This window comes from Schistocerca piceifrons, chromosome 4 (genome assembly GCF_021461385.2).
Source record: "Schistocerca piceifrons isolate TAMUIC-IGC-003096 chromosome 4, iqSchPice1.1, whole genome shotgun sequence".
NCBI classification, from domain to species: domain Eukaryota; kingdom Metazoa; phylum Arthropoda; class Insecta; order Orthoptera; family Acrididae; genus Schistocerca; species Schistocerca piceifrons.
Genome location: NC_060141.1, coordinates 486,684,114 through 486,705,576, shown reverse-complemented (window position 1 = coordinate 486,705,576; position 21,463 = coordinate 486,684,114). Strand labels below are relative to the sequence as shown.

The following is a 21,463-nucleotide window of genomic DNA, read 5'->3' as shown; positions in this document are numbered from 1 at the left end:
TCTCATTTCGTAATCATATTTCCTCAGCATCACCAGGCTTCATTCGACTACATTCCAGTATCCTTCTTTTGATTTTATTGATGTTCATCTTATATCCTCCTTTCAAGACACCGTCCATTCTGTTCAACTGCTCTTCCAGGTCCTTTGCTGTCTCTGACAGAATTACAATGTCATTGGCAAACCTCAATGTTTTTATTTCTTCCCCTTGGTTTTTAATTCCTACTCCAAATTTTTGTTTTGTTTCCTTTACGGCTTGCTCAATATACAGATTGAATAACATAGAGGATAGACTACAACCCTGCCTCACTCCCTTCTCAACCACTGCTTCCCTTTCATGCCCATCTACTCTTATAACTGCCATCTGATTGTAAATTGTAAATAGCCTTTCGCTCCCTGTATTTTACCACTGCCACCTTTAGAATTTGAAAGAGAGTATTCCAGTCAACATTGTCAACAGCTTTCTCCAAGTCTACAATTGCTAGAAACATAGGTTTGCCTTTCCTTAATCTGTCTTCTAAGGTAAGTCGTAGGGTCAGTATTGCCTCGCGTGTTCCAACATTTCTACGGAATTCAAACTCATCTTCCTCAAGTTTGGCTTCTACCAGTTCTTCGATTCATCTGTAAAGAATTTGTGTTACTATTTTGCATCTATGACTTATTGAACTGATAGTTCGATAATTTTCATACCTGTCGGCACCTGATTTCTTTGGGATTGGAATTATTATATTCTTCTTGAAATCTGAGGGTATTTAACCTGTCTCGTATATCTTGCTCACCATGACAGTTTTGTCATGGCTGTCTCTCCCAAGGCTATCAGTAGCTCTAATGGAATGTTGTCTATTCCTGAGGTCTTTTTTTGACTTAGGTCTTTCAGTGCTCTGTCAAATTCATCACACAGTATCATATCTCCCATCTCATCTTCAACTACGTCCTCTTCCATTTCCATAATATTGCCCGGAGGACATCACTCTTATATAGACCTTTTATACAAGGGGGGCCCAAAAGTAACCGGAATCGTAATGCTGCACATCGTGTACTTGTAGTAGCAGGTTGCGCCGCCAGACGGTTGTAGTAGGAGCTCTGCTGAGTCATTCTGCCACGCGGCGTCACCCAACAGTGAGAAGTGTGGTTTCCTTGGCAGTTCTTTGAGTGTGCGTACAGTGCCGACGTGACACAAGGAAATGGCTAGTTCTTATGAACACTGTGCGGCAGTGAAGATTTGTTTCTTGTTCAGCAAGAACACAGCAGAAACTGTTGTGATGATTCCGACAGCCTACAAAGACCATGCTCTTAGTAAAGCGCAAGTGTACGAATGGTTTTCTTGGTTTAAAAAGGGAGAACTGGTGGTTGAAGATCAGCCCCGTTTCGGTCGACCTTCAACTGCTCAAAGTGAAGACAACATCGACAAAATCTGTGATCTCATCAGTGAAGATCACCGCAGAACAATCGACCAACTCGAGAACTTGTCCGGGTTGTCCTGGAGCTCAATTCAGCGCATCTTTACCATCGATTTGGGGATGCAAAGAGTGGCAGCAAAATTCGTGCCGAAGCTTCTTACCCGAGATCAAAGGGATCATCGCGTTCAAGCCTGTCTCGAAATGAAGGACGTGTTCAAAGATGATCCACTTTTTTTCAACAAAATCATTACAGTTGGTGAGTCATGGTGCTATGGGTACGATCCAGAAAGTAAACAACAGTCATCACGATGGAAGTCACCTGACTCACCTCGACCAAAAAAAGCTCCACAAGTGAAATTGAATGTGAAAATGATGTTGATCTGTTTTTTTTGACATCAAAGGGATCGTACACTCTGAATTTGCCCCTGAAAACCAGACAGTAAACCAACAATTCTATTTGGAGGTTATGAAACGGCTTCGCAGAAGTTTTTCGCGAAAACCTCCGGCTTTGTGGGATTCTGGCATGTGGTTCCTGCATCACGACAACGCTCCCGCCCACACGGCTCGCAGTGTTCGCCAGTTTTTGGCCTCAACGAAGACAACTACCTTGACCCACATGCCCTATTCACCGAATTTAGCACCCTCGGACATCTTCCTATTCCCGAGGATGAAAAGAGACTTGAGAGGGAAGCGTTTTGCGAATGTGGAAGACGTAAACTGCTATGTCATATGCCCTATTCACCGAATTTAGCACCCTTGGACTTCTTCCTATTCCCGAGGATGAAAAGAGACTTGAGAGGGAAGCGTTTTGCGAATGTGGAAGACGTAAAATGCTATGTCATGAAAGTGATAGCAGGCGTCAAAGAGGACGTATTTAAAAGGTGCTTCGAACACTGGACTGGACGTTTGGACAAGTGTATTAAAGCTAATGGAGAGTACTTTGAAGGAGATTAAGATTGTATTTGAAAACAATAAAGTATATGCTTTCTAGAAAGAAATTCCAGTTACTTTTAGGTCCCCCCTCGTGTACTCCATCCATGTTTCTGCTTTCCCATCTTTGCTTAGGACTGGTTTTCCATCTGAGCTTTTGATATTCGTACAGGTGGTTGTCTTTTCTCCAAAGGTCTCTTTAATTTTTCTGTAGGCAGTATCTATCTTACCCCTAGTGATAATATGCCTGTACCTCCTTACAACTGTCCTCTAGCCATCCTTGCTTACCCATTTTGTACTCCTTGTCAGTCTCGTTTTTGAGATGTTTGTATTCCTTTTCACTTGCTTAATTTACTGCATTTTTATATTTTCTCCTTTCATCAAATAAATTCAATATCTCTCCTGTTACCCAAGGATTTTTGCTGGCCCTCATCTTTTTACTTACTTGGTTCTCTGCGACCTTCACTATTTCATCTCTCAAAGCTACCCATTCTTCTTCTACTGTGTTTCTTTCTGCTGTATTTGTCAATCGTTCCCTAATGCTCTCTCTGAAACTCTCTACAACCTCTGGTTCTTTCAGTTTATCCAGGTCCCATCTCCTTAAATTACTACATTTTTGCAGTTTTTTCAATTTCGCTCTACAGTTCATAACCAGTAAATAGTGGTCAGAGTCCACATCTTCCCCTGGAAATGTCTTACAATTTAAAACCTGGTTCCTAGATTTCTGTCTTACCATTATATAATCTGTCTGAAATCTTCGAGTGTCTCCAGGCCTCTTCCACGTATATAACCTTCTTTCATGATTCTTGAACCAAGTGTTACCTATGTGAATAAAATCTGCAGCAGTTGTAATTTTAAGTTCCTTTATTTGAATAAAGGCATGTACACTACCCGGGTTTCAGGACACTAATCTCATCTTCAGGTGCTACTTAATTGTGGATGACAAGTCATGTAGAAAAATTACCATATGTATCCAGCAATATGAGAGAGACTGTGCAGGTAAAGCATGAAAAATGTGGGGTCATCCAGTAAGACCTGAGGCAAAAACGGCCTAACCGAAAAAACAGGACTAAATCTATAAAATATAATAGGTCATCAGATTATATTTTTCCATCTGAGTGTGCATACTTATGGATTTAGTTCTGTTTTGTCTGTTACGCCCTATTCGTCTAGAGTCTTACTGGATGATCCCACATTTCTCATGTCTCCTCACACGTTCTCTCATACTACTATTGAATTTTTCAGTTTTGGTACGTGACTTGTGCAGTAGTGTCGTAGACAATTAAATAGCACCTGAAGATGGGATTAGTGTCCTGAAACCCTTATAATGTACATGCATTTATCCAAATAAAGGAACTCTGAAATTTCAGTTGCAGTGGTTTTTATTCTGTATGAACAATCCAAGTAACAGTTATGGATGTCCCACTAAGAATAAATTAGTTGCCTTGTTCCACTGGTTCTTTACCACGATATCGGATAGTGAAGTAACGTCTGATCAGGATCTAGGACTTCCTATTATCCAGTCTTACTCACCTATGTATTTCTGTACACTTTCCAACCCCTTCTTATCAAATTTTGTTTCTCAAAGTACTGTAGTTACTATTGGAAATTAATAGTGCAAGTCCAAGAGCCAGTTGTGAAATTAGTACGATGCTTCTGATAAACAGTGTATTTTATGTTGTACTCTTGTTTACAGTAGCCATGCAGGACAAAAGTACTTCATCATTCAGAACATCACAAGTGCACTGAAAAAGCCGAAATCCACAAACAGTCTGTGTCATTTAACAGATTACAATAGTGTGATTGTATAATAAGTTGTATCTTGCCCCCATGACGTCATTGGCATTGTCACTGTGACTGTTACTGTATTGCTCACACCATATCTCCAGTCCACACATGACCACTGACCCCGATAGCTAGAGCCAGACTGGGAGCAGCAGGGTATTACGAGAGAGGCATCCAGGTGGGGGTAAGAGGAGGCTAGGGCAGGGAGGGGGAAGGATAGCAGGTTAGGGGGTGGGGATGGTAAAGTGCTGCTACAAGCGTGCAGGGAAGAGGTGGTGTGAGGCAGCCAGGTGCATTCGGAATGTTAGACAGAGGGCGGGGCAGGGGAGGGAGGTCGGGGGGGGGGGGGGGGGGGCCTTAGCAGGAAAGGAGAGAAGTAAAAGACTGGGTGCTTTGGTGGAATGAGTGCTGTGTTGTGGAGGAATGGGAAAGGGGAACGGGGTTGGATGGGTAAGGACAATGACTAACAAAGGTTGAGGCTAGGAGGGTTACGGGAATGTAGGATATATTGCAGGGGGTGTTTCCACCTGCGCAGTTCAGAGAAGCTGGTGTTGGTGGGAAGAATACAGATGGCACAGGCTGTGAAGCAGCACTGAAGTGAAGGACATTCTGTTGTGTGACGTACTCAGCAGCAGGGTGGTCCAGTTGATTCTTGGCCACATTTGTCAGTGGCCAATCATGCTGTCATGCTGGCAAACAGGTTGTTGGATGTTATGTCCTCGTAGAATGCAGCACAGTGGTTGCAGCTTAGCTAGTAGATCACATGGCTGGTTTCGCAGGTAGCCCTGCCTTTGATGGAATAGGTGATATTTGTGACAGGACTGGAGTAGATGGTGGTGGAAGGATGTATGGGACAGATCTTGCATCTAGGTCTTGTTACAGGGATATGGGCTGTGAGGTAAGGGGCTGGAAGCAGTGGTTGTGTAAGGATGATGAGGATATTGTGTACACTTGGTGGGCAGCAGAATACAATTGGTGGAGGAGTGGTAAGGATGGTGGGTAGGGAATTTCCTATTTCAGGGTATGGCGAGAGGCACTCGAAACCCTGGTGGAGATTGTAATTCAGTTGCTCCAGTCCTGGGTAGTACCGAGTCACAAGGGGAAAGCTTCTCTGTGGTCGGGCGGTGGGACTTTGGGACTTTGGGAGGTGTTCGGTGACTGGAAAGATAAGATGTGGGAGATTTGTTTTTGTGTAAGGTTGGGAGGATAATTACAATCTCTAAAGGCCTCAGTGAGACCCTGGACATATTTTGAAAGGGATCGCTTGTCACTACAGATGCGATGGCCACAGGTGGCTACACTGTATGGAAGGTATTTCTTGGTATGGAATGTGTGGCAGCTGTCGAAGTGGAGGTATTGCTGGTGGCTGGTAGATTTGATTTGGACAGAGGTACTGATATAACCATCTTTGAGGTGGTCAGCATCGAGGAAGGTGGCTTGATGGGTTGAGTAGGAGCAGGTGAAGCGAGTGGGGGAGAAGGTGTTGAGTCGCTGGAGGAATGTGGATAGGGTGTCCTCACCATCAATCCAGATCATGAAGATGTCATCAATAAATGTTAACCAGGTGAGGGATTTAGGATTCTGTGTGTTTAGGAAGGATTCCTCTAGGAAGCCCATGGGTACGTTGGCACAAGTTGCTGCTATGTGTGTGGCATAAACCCAGGTCATTTCTGCAGGTATCTGTAATGGATCGGGCCTTCCAATCTGAAGCCCATCATTTCCCATTAATGTGCAGGCCCTGCCCATAGAATGTAGTCTCACCATTCTGACTGCAGACCAGGTCTGTTTTTGTGTGGCACAATACGGCGGAATTTCATGGTTTATATATAGACCCAGGACAGATGTGATCCTTGGCAGGCCAGAGGCCTGAGAATTGTGACTGTCTCACCGCAAGTATGTTGTACAGTGCAGCATTTTATAGACATTTTATTTATCGTAATACATTTTGGCACTTCGGAAGTAGTTTATATATTAGAAAGCGTGGACAGTAGAAGAAGAAAATTGTGCCAGTCGCTGGCAGTTTGTATGCTATGTGCTCATATATTTCTCAAAAGAAAATCACGCAATACCTGTAAAATAATAGACATTCCACAAAGGGTAATAACCAACAATAATGAACAAAGTAGAACCAAAATTTTATTGGCGGTCACATATAGTATTGGTTTACACAAGTTTTCCCTGCCTTATACAATTCTTTCAAGGGGACTATTTTTTTCTGAGGTTATTTCTGAAATGAGTGAAGGTATTTTAAATCTGTCTTGTGACTCCGAGAAAATGCATATTTTTGTAACGAAATGTTTCGTCTTATTGAAATAAAATAAGTCTTTTTACTTCTTTCCTTTTCCGATAACCCCCATCTCCCCCCACCCTCTGTCTAACCTCCCGACTGCACCTATCTGCTCTGCTGTCCCTCCTCCCCCCCCCCCCCCCTGCCCCAGCCTCCTCCTTAACCCCACCCGGTTGCCTCTCCCACAACACCCTGCTGCTTGCAGTGCGTCTCCAGCTACCAGTGATTGTGGTCACGTGTACGTTAGTTGCGTTTGTGGTGAGTGTGTACATCTGTGTGTGGTGTCTACTTTTGACAAAGGCCGTGTTGGCTGAAACCTAACTTTCTGACAGTCTTTTTGTTGTGCCTTTTTGCAGCTCAGAATCTTCGCTGTATGGTGAGCAGCAATTATCCTTTTCATATCCAATTACATCTTCGTTACCCATAGTGGAAAATCAATGTACCTTTTCATGCTACAGCTTAAAAATGTTTACAAGGCTAATTGCCTTCCACTTTCTTATGTCTATGACAGTCTTACTAACAGTGTGTGTCTGACTGCAATACAGTAAGGGTAGGACACTGATTTCCCAGTTACTGTAGTGGTCGCACTGTTTTCCATATGAATGGCATTGATAGTTATCCAAAATTAGATTTTAAGCAAGTTTCTAGTCATTTACAGCCATTTGACTACATACCTTGTAAATTTATTTATTTTTTTTTAAGTGTCCCATACTATGTTTCTTCACTCAGACTAATTTACTTTGCTCATTTATACATACCTATTATTTAATATGTGCCACGCATACATTCACTGTACATTACCAAATTTAATGCATGAGAGATTTTTCTGTGAATAGCTGAGAGGAGTTGACTAAGTAAATCATAAATTTCATATCAGTAAGTAGAGATTTGACTACAGTTAAAGATTTTCAGGGAACATAATCAAATAATTTCAAACAAATAGTTTATTGATACCTGCACGAATGATAATTAATTGAGCCTCATCCAGAGAGTGATATCAAATGCAGTGTAAAAAGAATTGTGGTTGATGTACATTTGCTGTGTGAGCAGTTCTTGCATTGATGTTGGTTGTAGTCAGTCAGGTGATAGTATGCACTAGTTATTGAGAGTTGCCGAATCCAGCGATCTTCTTTGACAGAATGTACAAGTTGATTACATTTGTTTTTGGTATTGAAAATGCTAGTAGTAGTTTTACTTACCTGGTAATTATAATTTCAAGGTTTCTTGCTTATTTTCATATTTGATAACTGGGAAAAAACTAAACTACCTATAGTGTAGTCTGAGGTGTAAGCTAGGACGGACTGTGATAATTTGCCTGAGAATTGGCGAAGCCAGTGAATCTCGACACAAAAATACAATTGCCATAATTGATTTATGTGTAATGTAGTCCGAGATATACATTCACCATTGCAATAACCTACTTGTACATTTCATTTCTGAGTTTGCCAAAAATTTCGACATTGTGGTTACAGCGTAGCCTAACAGAACAAAATACCAGCTGACTTTATTTACTAACCACAGGAAATTATGAATGAGCATTTTGATTGGCAACCAACAACTGACTCAAGGTTTGTCTTATTTAATTCCCATTGTTCAACAAGTGAGCTGTTACCATCAGCACGCAGCACAGCAGCTGCAGATACCATAAGTGCACGTTTACCAGAACTGTTTACTGTACATCGAAATATGTACCTTCCTACATAAGTGATTCCATTGCTAAAAGAGGTATTATTTGTTGCACAGACTCAGTTTGGAAATACTTAAGGTGACTCACTGGTGACATTTGTTTTAGTCAGTCATTGTCATCTTAATCTTCATGAAAGTCAGTTCACACTTCATAGATAATTTTCTCTAATCCTGCAATCATGTCCACTCATCAGTCATTGATTCACTCATTATTGAGACTCCCATAAACTTGGCAAATTTAATGTATGTTTGTGTAATGTATGTTTCAAATTAAAAGTAAATAATCACTTCTTAGATGCTAAATTTAGTGGCCATTCTACTTTTCTTCTTCTTTTCTTGTAATTGCTGAATTTAAATGGTGTATATTCCTAGCACAAATAACATCCTTTGCATGAGGCTTTTGTAAAATGGCTGCCAAACAACTGTGTTGCAAGGATAAATTTGTGGAACATACATTCAGAGTGGTCTGCTCTAATATGTGAACAGGAATCCACTCAACCAACCAAACAGTTTATTAATATATTCTTCTTGTTTCAAATTAGTAATGATTAGTTATGTAATTTTCTGCATTTATCCGCTATGACTAGACATTTATATTGACCTTAAGGCTTATTAACTCTGTCTTCATTGTATGTGCTCATGATGATTGCCTTAAATAATACAGCTTGGTTTGAAACAGTTATAAAATCATGCATCCGAACTGACACATTAAATCTTTATAAATGGCAGAGAGTAGTGGAGTGTGTGGTACATATAGAAGGATAACATGTTGTCTCACCGTTTTCTTGTTGAAATTTTTACAGTGACTGCCCCAGTCTCACATTAAAGTAACAGGATGTTTTCTGCAAATTCAACCGGCCGGTGTGGCCGAGCGGTTCTAGGTGCTTCGGTCTGGAACCGCACTGCTGCTACGGTCGCAGGTTCGAATCCTGCCTTGGGCATGGATGTGTGTGATGTCCTTAGGTTAGTTAGGTTTAAGGAACGAGAGACGAGTTAGGTTAGGAACGAGAGACATATAACAGGCATTTCGTCGTAAAATACATACCAACAACAAATTCCACAAACCGACTGAACTTCAGACAGATAAGTAACAAATACCATTATAATGTGTGCAAAGAGAATGAAAACTGTGACAGACTATAGCAAAAACTAAAACCTGTGTAAACTTGCCTATTAATGCTCAATCTCAGTGCACTTTTCCAATTAATAAATAATATGTTTTACGCACTTCTTATTGTTTCACTTGAAAACGTCACACATTCCAAACTTATGATTGTGAAATAAATAAATCCAGAAAGAGTTCAGATTGAAAACGTTGTTGTATTTAAAATACTGTAGGACCACATGTTGTAACCCTCACTTCTTGCCACAACATTTATTGACATAAACATACTTCTTCAACAAGCAACTAACATGAAACAAGCAGAAACAGTTCTTGAAGGAATGTTTATCAGATTCACAATACAAATTATCTGGAGATAGCTCCTGAGTAGAGAGGATATAAAATGTAGCATAGCTATGGCAAGAAAGTGTTTCTGGAGAAGAGAAATTTGGTGCTGTCTACCTCTCTGTGGTAATATGATTCGCTGCCCATTTACTGTCTTTCTCCCCAAAAGTCATACTTTTGTGCATTCTACGTGTAGTTAGTGGGGACAATAACTAGAGTACAGTAATGGAATTCATGTTAGTGCTGTAATTATCATTCACTGCACAAATAAGGAAAGTTTAAATGTTGTTGAAATTGGTGAGCTATATTTTATTAAAAGATTGAAGCTGCTCCATCCCCTATAGTTAAACAGTGTAACAGTAGTAATGCCAGTGCAAAATGAACGTCAATTTCTGAATACTCCAGTAAAACTTTAGCTTAACTTAACATAACAGTTATCATGCTCTCATAGCTTTCGGCCATTAAGACCTTTGTCAGCAGTAGACATACATACACACACGCATACACACACTCATGCAAACGCAACTTGCACACACGTCTGCAGTCTCAGAGAGCTGGTAGTTTCAGCTCTCTGAGACTGCAGTCGTGTGTGCAAGTTGTGCGTGCGTGTGCGTGTGCGTGTGCGTGTGTGTGTGTGTGTGTGTGTGTGTGTGTGTGTGTGTGTGCTAATGCTGACAAAGGCCTTAACGGCTGAAAGCTATGTGTGTGTGAATCTTTTTATTGTGCCTATTGCAACTCAGCATCTCCACTATATGGTGAGTAGCAACTTTCCTTCTCTGTTATTGTTACATTCCGTCCTGGATTTTCCATTGTTTGAGTTATCATGCTCTCGCATACTTATCAAGCTAACAGTAGTAATCTGTGATTGAAATAAAGAAATTCTATTAGTCATTTGAAAAGTAACTAACTGAATTAGAAATTAATATATAGTATTAAATTATAGCAAGTGTCCCCCCCCCCCCAACCCCCCTCTTAATTTTTATTCCCATATAGAGGATTGTGGTTTTCTGTTTCTCCCTTTTATTACTACTTCCTGCTTTCCCCTCCTCCCCCTCCCCCCCCCTCCCCCCCCCCCCTCCCTTCAGCTGCCCGTATAACCTCTGGCCTTCCGGTTATGGATAGTGTATGCTTGTCAAGCTTTCTACATTACGCAAAATTGTTACCAACCTTTCAGTAGCTTTAGTTTGAATTTAAAAATTTTGATACACTCTTCACCATTTTGCAATAGTCTTATGAGGCAAAGAAAATATTTGAAAATTTGCTTAAGAGAGATTTCTTGTTGCAGATATGCCTGATGTCACGTGATGAGCAGAGTGTACTAGTTGTCAGCTATGCTGAGCTTAAGCATTGCTTAGAGCAGTCATTTGATGAAATTCTAGCAGCTGCTGCTACTGTTCCCACTTCAGCCACAGTTGCCACTGCTGCTAAACCAGATCCAGTGTCATAAAAATAAAAAAAAGTAAAAAAGAAACATATTCAGCATATCTCCTTTGATCAGTTTTGTTTCAGTCCCCTTTCAGTGGTTCTGAATGTATTTATGAGGAACTGCAACATCACCATTATTATTATTTGAACCAGTATATTTATATCTTGTTGCAGGAAAATGCCTAAAATTCTATGAATTTTGACAGTTTATATCCTCTATTGTTTTTCCTTTTTGACCCTTAACTTACAGTGCAACAGAACATAGCATTGGTCAAGAATGCTCTTCAGTTTTTATAATTTTTTTGTGGAAGTTTATGGCAAGATTTTTATTTATGTATTATGAAAAAAAATTATTTTGGCATTTTTACTTACATTTTTTTAGTGAAATCATAGGACACAAAATGCCCCAAAATTAAATTGGAGAGATTGCCAGAAACTTTGTCCTCACCAGTTTACTCATTCAAACATTGGGGGACAAAGTGACTGTGCATTTAATGGGCAATTATGTAGCAAACAGGAACACAGTATTTGTGTTTGATTCTGATATTGATGTACCTTGTTACATTTTTTGTGTTATTTTGAAATTAGTTTCAGCCTATGCACAAGAGTAGTAATTATGTGTCTCTTCTACATGTAAATTGTATTGTGGCCATGTTGTTCAGATAGAAGTTCTGTTCCTGCCTTGCATTAAAACTCTACATGAACAATCATGTTCCATAATAAACAATTTGGAATGATTTTCAGAATAGTTTCAAAAGTTCTGAGTAAGAAAAAATATTATTTTGCGTGTTTTTACATCTTTAATTAAAGTGAGAAAGGAGAAGTCTTCCGAGACAAAAATACTTTGCTGTTAATTACATTCCCACATAATACGCCAGTGTTCAATTTCTTCTTTAAATTTTTAAGAGAGAAAGTTGTTCTGTCATGCATATATTCACTTCTTTGCCAGCTGGTGTTCCCCTGTGAGTTTATTTTTCTAAATATATATTTTTTTGTAAATAGGGCCAGAAAAAGTGATTGTATACATGACAGAGAAAATTTGAAAACGAGAGCAAGTAACAGCTGATTTTATGTTACTTGATCTGCCAGAAGTGCAAACCAGGGTGCAAGAGCGATATTGTGTGCTTTATTTGAATGCAGTGTTGATGTTGTAAATATTTTATTACAGGAATGTATGTGGTTTTGTACGAGTGTTTAAAAGTGTTTAAGAACACAGTGTAAAAATATGTTGTTCAGGAGGCTTATTTTGAAGTCCTATTGCAATAAAGAAAAGGCTGTTTTGAGTATAGTAAAGCTCCTGAAGCACAAGTTCTTGCAACCTTGACACGCACAAAAGAGATCTGCAGTCTTTGATTCCTTGTTGAGGTTTGCTTATACTGATTTGAAATTTTCTTTGAAATTTCATACATGATCTGGAATAATAGTATCATGTGTCAATAACTGCTGTAATATATCTTATATTGTACAAGGAAACATCAGTGTCCAAAAATGTTTGCAACTTAAAAGGAAAATACAGCAAAAGGAGGATATGGTAGACTGTAGTTGTCTGATCAGACATTTTGTAGAATTTATTTAAAGCAGTAATTTTGGCATACAACAGTAATTTAAAAACAAAATAAAGGAAGGTTTCAGTTTTTTCCATGTATTCACAAGTCCATCTCCAGGGCAAACATGAGAAGGAATGTGTTGATGAAAAGATATTATGTGCTTCAGGATCATGTGTATCTTACATTAATTTTTCAAATGAAAAGTGAACATAAAAATTGTATATATAGCTGATCTCTTTGCATACATATCATGAATTTTCTCGTCAGTTCATTCATTTATGAACAGTTGATTTGAACTAAAAAAAAGTGAAAAGTAAATGTGTTGTGTTGCAATGTGACTGATTGCTGCAGTATTATTGAGACTGTAAGTTCAGAGTTTAAAAGTTTATGTTGCCTACATTCAGTACTTGTTATTAAACAAGCTGTGAGAGATATGTTCTGATGAAAAATGTTTGTCTACTTTTCAAACTCCTAATCTGTACTTAAAAATAAAGAAGAGATTTTACAAGTAAATACATTAAAATAATTTCTTTCATGGCTTCCGTATATATTCCCTTACATAGTATGCTTTTCATTTGCTAACTAAAAAGTTGGTGAATAAGAAGATCAGTAATTCAATATGTGAGGATAAATTGGAAGATGATAATAATAGTAATAATTATATTAATAATAATAATTATTATTATTACTATTACATTTGTTTTGAGTAATGATGTCAGCTGTTCACCCATAGTTCAGTTAATGATATCTGTCATGCCATCTTAATATGTACAAAGATATAAACAAATATTAGTGTTAGGTAGATAGAGTGAATCGACAATGCTGGTGCACTATTCATTCATTTTGTCTCATTGGCCAATTTTCACTCACGCACTCACTCAATTGCCTTTGGCTGACTTGAAGACTATAATCAGACTTCTGCCTTTGTATTAAGTACTTCATGCTTTTTCATCTCTCTGTTGCTAAAACTGACTCAGCATCTATGTATATGTGAACAGGGTGATGAACTCCAGCAAATGGCGGGAGATTAATATATCATTTGTCAAAGATCTTGAGCGTACTATTGTATGGTAAGACTCACTGTATTTTGACTCTGTAAAATGGCAGAGATGTTATAAAATTACAAGAATACACAATGGCTGGCCAGTACTTACCTTCAGTAAATGATGTGCAACTACTGCCAATAAAAACATATAAAAGTACAAAACACTATCCAAGCTCTCAGAGCTGAGTGCCTTTCCCAGGGAGGAAAGAGGATTAGGTTTAGGAAGATTAAAAAGGATTGACGGGTCATTACCTGAAGACGAGAGATACCAGCCTGTTGTGTGAACATGAGGAAAACAGATGGAGAGGATCAAAAATGACCCGTTGCTAAGCACTGTGCCAGCTTCACTACAGGGCTGACACAAAGACAAAGTGAATGGTGAAGATGAACTGAGAGAAACAGCAAAGAGTAGTGGAATGGATACTGTAATTAAGAACCTTGAGTAAAGTGGAAAAGGAGATGAGGAAAAACTAGAAAGAGGGGGAGGAGGGAAGATGAATAGAAAGATATAATGGTGTGAATAATTTGCTAATAATTCAGTTCCACCCTGGAAAAAAAAGAGAGATAGGGATTGTTAACAGAGGTTAAATTCAAGGTGGTGTGCAGGATGAGAGAGACTTTTTCTGATCTCCACTATTAAGGAAAACAAATGCGGGTTGGGAGGATCCAAATGGCCTATGTGGTATACCAAGCACATAAGTCCCATGATTTGTGCTACTGAATATGGTCTACATTTGGGTAATGGGTGTTCCTGAGGAGGACAGTTCTTTGCGTCCATTCATTCACTCATCCTACTTAGTGGTGATCATTCCTGTATAAAATGACATTGGCTCCCTTTGTACTCACAACAAGCAGCTCCCTCTCATTCTGGATTCAAGTGACCTTTCTAACTTTGTTTTATTGAATTCCAGAAATCTTATATTGTGTTTCCACAAAGATATGGGACAGGTGACAACAAAATGTTAAATATACAGAAAAAAATTGCATACAAATGGGACACTTTCAACAAAGAAAAATGTTTGGTATTTCCAACAGTAAAGTATCATTTACTTTAAACACTTAATAAGCAAAAATAGACAGCAAAATTCTGCACTCATGTTGTGCCAAGAAACAAAAGCAGTTATGAAAAATACAAATGGCAAAATGTGCAGTGGCTATATTAACATACAAAAATATAAAGTCATACTAAAATATAGACTTTGATACTTAGAAATAGGTACATTATATTTATTTTGTCTATGCTTCTGGTGATGAAATGCTGTACAAGGTATAGAACAACTAGAATTATTTATTTATTTGGTTTGTTGCAATCCTTTAGGATCACAGGTGACTTTCAGAAAGTCTTCTTTCTTCCCAAGACCTCTTCATTCTCTTGTCCATCCTTGGGTGTGTGTGCTTCTGTAATCTTAATTTTGATTCTGGTATCAGTCCACTTATGATGTTCCATTGTACTCCTCTAGCTATACCTATCTTGCACTGCTGCATATGGATTTTTACATTTTTTCCAATCCCCCCCCCCCCCCGACCTCTTTCGTTCAGCAGCTGTTCCTTGTTAATCATCTTGTGTTCCATATCTTCGTAGTCAACATGCTTTTTTTCACCCTCATGACAAGCTACAGTTTGTTTTGACACTCTTATACTTCTCCTGCCTTGATCTTTGTATCAAGACTTCACATTGTTTATTGCATCCCAGGTGTTTCTCAGGATCTTTTGTTCCTCTTCTTCCATCTGGATATAGTTTCTCTTCCCCCGAGTGGTTGTCTCCATTGCGTGTGATGCAGTATTTTTAATTGTTGACATATAATGACTCATTTGGGCATTCGTGGACAGGTCTTTGCAACATATTGTAGCTTATGCAGCATTTGGGACCTCTCTACTATGATTTTGCTAGTCTGTAACTTGTTTTTTATGTTTTCCATCAGGTAACAAAAACTATTTGGACTCTCCACCACATGAACTTCAACCTTCCAGTTGATCTCTGTGTGCAGGACCTAAGTCTTATTGTATGCCGTCTGGAGGCCAGCTTTTGCTGTAACTACAGAATTAATTTCCATTGTATTTTTTCCAAGTTCTTAATTGTCATGTAGCAATGTCATATCTTCAGCAAAAGCTAGGCAGTCCACTGTTGGGCTAAGTGTTATTTTGTATCCCACCTGTACACCTTCAATAGTCACAATTTTGTTCACCTGTTTGCACTGTTGGAACACTTCATCCAGCCATAAGTTGAATAAAATCAGTGACAAACCATATCACTGACAACGCCTGTTTCTGTTTCGAAGCTTTCCGACACAGAGTATCGGTACTTGACCCTTGCAGTTGTACCTTTGAAGGTGTCCTGTACTAATTAGTGTGTTGCTGTTTCCAGTCCTCTGGCTTGAAAGACATCCAGCAACACATTTCTGCCTATTCATAAGGTTTGGTAATGTCCAGATAGGGCTCTGCAGAGCTTTTAACTTACCTGTGACAGTGTTCTAATATCATTTTGAGTCCAGAAGTGTGTTCAGTACAGTTACTCCCTTTTCAGAAACCACCCTGATAGTCTTCAGTGCGTGACACAACGTGCTCATCCACCCAGTTCAACAACAATCTAGGGAGTATCTTGCACCTGATATTCAGTAATGAGATGCCTCTGTGATTATCAATGTACCTTTCTGTCACCTCTCTTATGTATACGAATAACGACAACTTATTTCCAGTCTTTCAGTACCTTTCTATTCATCCAGAAGTCCATTATTGTTTTGGCGCCAAACCACCCCATTTAACTTTCTCTGTACATGTGCCATCATTACCTGCAGCCTTATTATTCTGAAGAGTCTTCAGTGCTTTTACTGCTTCCATGATCTTTATTGTTTTCCCTGTTGTACTGCAGCGTTAACATTTTTGCAGGTGTTACAGATCATTGAAATTTTTTGAGATTTCCTCAAACACTTCTTTCTCTCCTATTTTTAGTTCACCATCATGCCCTTTTGAAAGGGCCCTGTCACTTCATAGCCCTTTATCCTTTTCTTCATCCTTTCAAGGAAGGCTTTTTTTCCGTGACTGCATCATCTGCTTTTTCCAACTGGTAGGAATTCCTTCACAATCTCAGCGAAGGATAGTCGTGGTTCAGGCATTTAGTGACCCTGCCTAGGTGAGTTTTTGGTTTGTCCTATCTCCTTATCCAGGATGAACCATGACCTAACCACTTCTACTTAGTCCTTCCTGTTTTCCTTTGTATTTCCAACTGACAGCAGAAGGCAACGGGAAACCACACCAGTGATGTGTTCCAAAGAAAACCCATCATGGATTTGCCTGCTGTTAAACAGCCTGGATAATATGAACATTCCCCTAGTTGGATTTCTGGGGGGGACAGCCGCAAGCAAAACTATGAACATCCAAAGCAATATACACAAGATCGCAGCTTGGAATGTACAAGGATTATGCCATATTGGAAAATTACAGATTATGGAAAGGGAATATCCGCAAACTAAAATCGGAATGTTGGGATTGGGTGAGACTCACTGGATTGACACAGGGCACTTTGAAACAGCTAATGGCAATATAGTATATTTTTCTGGTAGATCAGATAACACCTTCAATGGTGTTTCCTTGTTAGTTCACAAGAGATAGAATGCTGCAGTCATTGAGTACAAGTACAGTGACTGAATAATACTAGTGAAATTCAACATTAGACCTTGGAAGCTAAATGCAATACAGGCATATGCACCAACTTCAACAGCTGATGAGTAGTAGTTAGAAGAATTTTATGAGTCTCTTTCCAACTGCCCAAAAAGGAAGTTAACATAGTTCAAAGAGATTTTAATGCTGGGGTAGGGAAGTGGGATTCATCACATGAAGTACTTGGCTGTCATGGTTTAGGCAAAAGAAATGATCATGGAGATTGACTGATTCACTTTGTTATGAGCATCCACAAAGACTTTACACCTGGGCCTCACCAGGTGGAACATACGATAATCAGATAGGCTATTCACTGACCCACTTAAGATTGAGATCATCAGTTAAGAATATGAAGACACTTCCTGGTGGTGACTGTGGTTCTGAGCATCAGAGAATGAAACTGTCAAAATGTAAAGGGACACCTCCAAAAACAAGAAGATTACTGCAAAAGGCTGAAATCAAAATTTTTAGGAATCGACTCCAAGAAACCCTTTCGATGGATCAGTCGGGTACTATGACATCTGCAGAGAAAGGGAAATTGCTGAAGTAGACATTAGTCAAGGGTAGCAAAAAAAAAAAGTGAAGAATAAAAATAACTGGCTTACTAATGAAACCATACAAATCATTGAGGACTGAAAAGTACTGAAGATGAGAGGATTGCAGGTAACTCAGCAGTGCCGCAAGTTATCGGCATTAGCACAGAGAAGCTGCCGAAAAAACAAAAATAATTACATCAACAAAACTTGTGAGAGAATTGAGAAGCTCTGGGATTGCAACAAGATCAGGAGCGTGTTCAATGAAATAAAGAAACTAACAAGATCTTTCAAACTTTGAACCTGGGTTATAGAAGATGAAGGTGGCACATCGAACTAGCTGCTAATCAGTGGAGAATGCACTTCCACAAGTTGTACATGAATAAAAATGGAAAACTTGGTTGTGCAAACATTTCAGCAAAGAAGGAACCTAATATATTAAAAGTAGTTGTCTGAAAATATATAGCTAAATTGAAAAATAACGAAGCACTTGGACCTGAGCTCATTACTGCTGAAATGATCAAGGCATCTGGTGATTTTGGTTTGAAAGTCATGAATGAAAAATGTAATAGCATATGGAATAATGGAACATGGATAGAGGACTGGACCATGTCAGTAATGATTCGATTTCATAAGTAAGGAAAAACACAGTGTTGTGTGAACTACAGAACCATTTCATTAATTTCACAGCCACCAAGATTCTTCTAAATGTCAACCAAGAACTCCTGAGAACCTACGTAGATAAAGAAATAGCGACAGAGGATCTTGGTTTGTGCATAATAAAGGAACATGAGAGAGATTCTCAGTGTCAGACAGCTAATTGAAAAATGTAGGGAATTCAGTACCCCATTAGTTTTTCTTTCTTGCACTATGGCAAGGCATTTGACTGTGTCTGATGGAAAGAACTGTGGAGCGTACTAGCAGAAATGGACGTTCCTGATCATCTTATTATGCTTATCAAAAATTTCTACTCTGATAGTAAGGCAATAATCAGAGTAGATAAAACTATTTCAAGCCCTCTGGACCATGTAAGGAGCAAGACAAGGGTGCAGTCTATCATCGGTTCTACTTAACATGTATGGAGAATATGTTATGAGAAAAAGTCTTCAGGGCTGGACTCGTGGGATTCGAATTAGAAGATGAAGAATCAGTAATTTAAAATTTGCTGATGACACTACAATGTGTGCATAAGCACAAATGGAAGTGAAGGAAGTACCGGATAGAGTTAAGAGAGAAAGTGAGAAACTTGGATTGTCAATTAATAAGGAAAAGACCAAGGTCATGATAACTGACAGAGGTGAGTCACTACCCGCTACTGATCTACTATCAGTATATGAAGAAGTGGATCACTTTGCTTACCTGGGCTCAGTGGTTCAGAAAGAGGGTGCCTGTACACAGGAAATACGACATAGGATTATTCTGGGTAGGGAAACTGCATCGAAGCTGTCAGTCACTTGGAAAGACCAAGCCCTAACCAGGCTTACTAAATTCAAAGTGCTGAAATCTATGGTGTTTCCTATGTTCCTTTATGGCACAGAAACGTGGACAATAACTAAAAGGGACTGCAAAAGAATTGACGCTTTTGAGATGTGGACATATAGGAGGTTGCTGAGAATATCACGGATGGACAAACGGACCAACAAAAGCGATCTTTCATGAACTCAGGGTGGAGAAGAGGTTGTCCAGTATTTGTTTCCAATGAAGCCTGCAGTTCCAGTTGGTCACATAATTTGATGACAGGAGGATAACTTGGGAAAGATGATCATCCAAAGCAAAGTCGAAGGGAAAAAAATGCAGGGAAGACTGTTGAGACACAAATGGACCAGATAAAGGAGCAGACACACCAAAGATGGGGCCATCTACTTAGAGATGCAGAAAACCAGAAAAATAGAGACAGGCTGGAAACTCTTTCTGTGGGCAGTAGTGTCCTTTGACAGGATGTGTAATGACACGGAACATAGCGGGCAAGTGCCGTTGTCAGAAAGCGTCATGGCTTGCAGTTGGCGGACTTCTGAGGACATTGGTACCTCCACGTGGAGCTTGAAAGACGGAGTGTTATCATGACATTTCATTTGCTTCTCCTGGTGTTCCGTATTATTTTAGGAGCTGTTCTTGTGAATCCATAGATTTTCTAGTCATTTTGTTTCTTAGCTGTGTGCCAAAACCACCACATTTTTTTGTCTACATTAAACAGCTTCTTCTCGTTCATCTTCCACTCATGTTTTCTTCTCTTTCACTTGGGGCCAGTCATTGTGATTGCATTTTTATTGTGTTGCTCACTTTTTCTCCTCCTTTGTCAATCCTGAGTGTGTTCATTCCTTTCTGTTTTCTATTTCTGTTTGGCAACCATCTGCATTTAATTTTGGTAATGATCAGATTCCATTCTAATGTTTTTCAAACTCTTGTGTTTGTCATCTCCCTGTGGGTTTTCTCTTGAATCATTACATAGTCTAGTTGTCTTTCTCCAGTTCACTACCAGGAATCACCCATATTGTTTTATTAGTCACCTTGGGTGTTAGAGTAAGTAATCATGACTTTCATATTGTGCCTCCGGTACAGATCTACTAGTCTCTCTCCGTTCTTGTTGGTTCTCTTGTGTGCCGTCTATTTTCCTAAAGGGCCTTCAAATCTCTTCTCAGTACCAAAGAGTGCATTGAAGACACCCAACAGGGCTGCTGCTTTGCTTTTAACTGCTTCTGTCACTACTCTGTTCAATGTGCTCTAGAATAATTCTGCTCCTGCATTTTCTGTTCTGTTTATATCATTTTTGGGTGCATGTGCATTTATCAGGGTGTAGGTTTTATTTCCTATCTTCGTCATTATGTATGAGAACCAGTCATTCACACCCTTCCCTACAGTAATTCCAGCCAAGTAGTGTCTTCCTACCAGAAATACAGTTCCAAACATAAAAGGCTTAACCCTGTGACTTCTCTTCAATATTGTCAAATTGTAATCAAAATCAAGCCCAAATCCGAAAGCAGCATTGTTAGTAAAATACGAAACCTACAACTGAAAGCAAGTTTATTACAAATGCCAACATACAGTCAATGCAGAGCTGACTTCCTAGATGGAGAGTGTAACTATTTATACAAACCTTGAATATTCCAGAATGCTGGTATTTATGCATATAATGAATACGCCAGAACATACTGGGTGGTTACAATTAAACTGATGATGTTTCGAGTGCTGCAGTGCAGGCTGTGTACATCACGGGATGCTGAAACATCGTAGCAGTCTTCATTAATTGGTGCACTCATGGAGTATGGTAAAAAATAATAGTTTCACTTTGTGGTACCAGGTGAAAATATGATGCTATAAGCAGTCAGAATGTGGTGTGGTTGCAGGAAAAGGGAAGGAACAATCAAATACATGATAACAGTGGCTCTGGCATGGTTAAACATTACAAAGTGTGTTCAATATGGTCTCCTGACTCGGCAACATGCTGCATCCATAACACGGCATGGTCAACAGTTGCTCACAGATCCTGGGGTAATTACAGCGATAAGTCATTGTATGCTATACTTAAGATCAGGAAGTAACTGGGTACATACCTGATAGGCATGGTCTTTCAGATATCCCCACAACTATAAGTCATGGATTTAGGTCAGAGGATCTTGAAGGCCGCAGATCAAGAAACTGCTTAGAGATGATGCAGTTGGTACTGAAGGTTTCTCGAAGCAAAACTTTTACAAGCGGCATTTGGTGTTTCCCCATCTTGCATGAA

At 39.3% G+C, this 21,463-nt stretch overlaps 1 protein-coding gene across 4 annotated transcripts in view; it reads left to right on the top strand.

Annotated features, from left to right (window-relative positions):
- LOC124796427 (PAN2-PAN3 deadenylation complex subunit PAN3) overlaps positions 1-12,997 on the top strand; it is a 122,382-nt gene extending 109,385 nt beyond the window's left edge. For 3 of the 4 annotated variants that reach the window (XM_047260616.1, XM_047260613.1, XM_047260615.1), the window contains exon 12: positions 10,818-12,997. In XM_047260616.1, coding sequence (XP_047116572.1) covers positions 10,818-10,979 — 162 coding nt within the window. In that variant the 3' untranslated portion in view covers positions 10,980-12,997. Of the gene's footprint in view, positions 1-8,888; positions 9,217-10,817 lie in introns of those variants that run through there. The other variant, XM_047260614.1, reaches the window with a different exon arrangement.
- The last annotated feature ends 8,466 nt before the right edge of the window (positions 12,998-21,463 follow it).